The 2,361-nt window shown below is 49.7% G+C and overlaps 1 protein-coding gene across 1 annotated transcript in view; it reads right to left on the reverse strand.

Moving 5' to 3' along the window:
• The window catches only part of LOC107118297 (perilipin-3-like), a 38,660-nt gene that overhangs the window by 4,391 nt on the left and 31,908 nt on the right, over positions 1 to 2,361 (reverse strand). The window contains exon 7 of the mRNA XM_015420600.1: positions 1,198 to 1,327. Coding sequence (XP_015276086.1) covers positions 1,198 to 1,327 — 130 coding nt within the window. The remainder of the gene's footprint in view (positions 1 to 1,197; positions 1,328 to 2,361) is intronic.

Raw genomic sequence — 2,361 nt, forward strand, 5'->3', positions numbered from 1 at the left:
TCTGGCCACTGTGTGACACAGAGTGTTGGACTGGATGGGACTTTGGCCTGATCCAACATTGGCATCTCTTATGTTCTTATGTTCTTATGAGCAATTTGGCTGCTGCATAAATGAGTTTGCTCTGGAGCCGTCCTTCCCGAGCGGAGACAGAAATGTGTGAGCCGGAGGCTAAAAAACTGTGAGCTGGCTCACACTAACTCAGCTTAGAGGGAACACTGGACTCCTCAGCGACATTAGCCAATGTGGCGTAGTGGTTAGAGTGTCAGCCTAGGAACTGGGAGACCCGGGTTCAAAACCCCACTCTCGCTGCATGACCTTCGGCCATTCAGGCTCACCCTTGCCTACCTCGCAGGGCTGCTGTGAGGATAAAACGGAGGAGAGAACGATGTAAGCTGCTTTGGGTGTAAATGAAATAACTGACGAAATAAACTAGAGTGCAGGCCGTTTTCATAGCTCTCTGTGTGTGCTTGCGTAGAGTACGGTCAAGTTGCAGCCGACTTACGGCACCCCAAGCCAGGGGCTTTCAAGGCATTGAGCCACCGCAGCTTCTATCTATATATACACACACATATATATTATAATAAATTATGCACTAAAATTATGCCTTAAACAGATTGGCACAATCTGCCCTTGAGGTGGCAGATATTTAAACTAAGAAGTCTTGAATCTATATAACATGGTGCAATTTGATATCTCTAGGTTAAGAGCCTTGAATCAATAAAACAGGACCAACAATTCGATATCTCTAGGTTGATAACCTTGAGCCACATTAAAACAGGACCAAGTGTGTTTCGGCCTCCAAGGAACAATAAAACAGGACCAGTGATTTCTGGGTTGGGAAATTCCTGGAGATTCTTTTGGGGGGGGGGGGAGCCTGGGGGGGGAGTTTGGAGGAGGTAGAGGGCTCAGCAGGGATGTAATGCGTAGAGTCCATCCTCCAAAGAAGCCATTTTTCTCAAGGGTAACTGATGTCTGTAAGTCTGGAGATCATTTCCAGTTCTAGTGAATCTTCAGGCCCCACCTGGAGGTTGGCAAGCCTAGGGGACCATGTGCACTGTCCTGAGCTCCATGAAGGAAGGGTGAAGAAGGAGGAGGAGGAGATTGGAGATCTGACGAGATCAGGCTATCCCATGCTGACTCCCCTCCTTTTCCATGGCCCTACTGAACATTTATGAAGAAGTCCAGAAGCAAGAGATACCTCCGTCTGCGGGTCTCCTTCGGCCTGGCTTCCTCCGGGCTGCATCTGGACCCACTCGGACAAGACCTGGTGAAGCTTCTGTTGGGCCTCTTGGAACCGCTGCCCGACACCTTGTTTCACACTCTCGACCTACCAGGGCACAAAATGGACTCATGTGGTTAACCGAGCATGTTTGTGATGCATTTAAAGGTAAAGGTAAAGGTTTCCCTTGCTCGAAAGCCAGTCGAATCCGACTCTAGGGTTGCGGTGCTCATCTCCGTTTCCAAGCCGAAGAGCCAGCGCTGTCTGAAGACGTTTCCGTGGTCATGTGGCCGGCATGACTAAACACCAAGGCGCACGGAACGCTGTTACCTTCCCACCGAAGTGGTACCTATTTATCTACTTGCAATTTCTTGCTTTCGAACTGCTAGGTTGGCAGGATGTGATGCATTTAGAGAAGGCCTAATGCAGAGTGGCAGATCCCAGGCCCAGCCCCGCCAGAGTGAAGGATGTTGGACTCGCAGAGACCTTTCTCTGATGGAAAGCTTGGAGAGGCACCACTAGGCAGAAGAGACAACTTGACTACAGACAGTTTAATAAGAGATCTCTGCGTATGTTCAAGGTTCCACAACAAAGGCTGTTTGGCTGGAAGTTTCACGGCTGAAATAACTTCTGTAGTTTTGAGGTCACATATGGGTGGGGGCTTGGATAGGTGGTCAAGTTTTGGGGAAGGATCATGTCTTGATAGCAGAGCTCATTCTTTGCCTACAGAAGGTCCCCTTGTTCAGTCTCAAGGAGGTGGCTGGGAAAGAAAGACCCTTGCCCAAGGCTTAGCAAGAAACATGGATGGTGCTAGGCTAGATGGACCAACAGGCTGACTCTGTAGAAGTCGTCTTCAGGTGTCCAGTGCAATGCCCCCTCTAAGCTGTGGAGTCTTGTGAGCAAAAGTCCTACTTTGTGAGCGGCTGGCACTAAAGCTGTGAGCGAGCGATTGGGCTACTGCGTAAATCAGTTTGCTCTGGAGCCATCCTTCCTGAGCGAAGACAAAAATGTGTGAGCCAGAGGCTAAAAACCTGTGAGCTAGCTCACCGTAACTCAGCTTAGAGGGAACACTGCTCCAGTGTCAACCACTTGGTGTGGGACTAGGGCACCTTCTTCACCTAAGGCAGTGTTCTCCAGGCCCA

The sequence above is a fragment of the Gekko japonicus genome, unplaced genomic scaffold (genome assembly GCF_001447785.1).
Source record: "Gekko japonicus isolate JY-2015 unplaced genomic scaffold, Gekko_japonicus_V1.1 scaffold884, whole genome shotgun sequence".
NCBI classification, from domain to species: Eukaryota; Metazoa; Chordata; class Lepidosauria; order Squamata; family Gekkonidae; genus Gekko; species Gekko japonicus.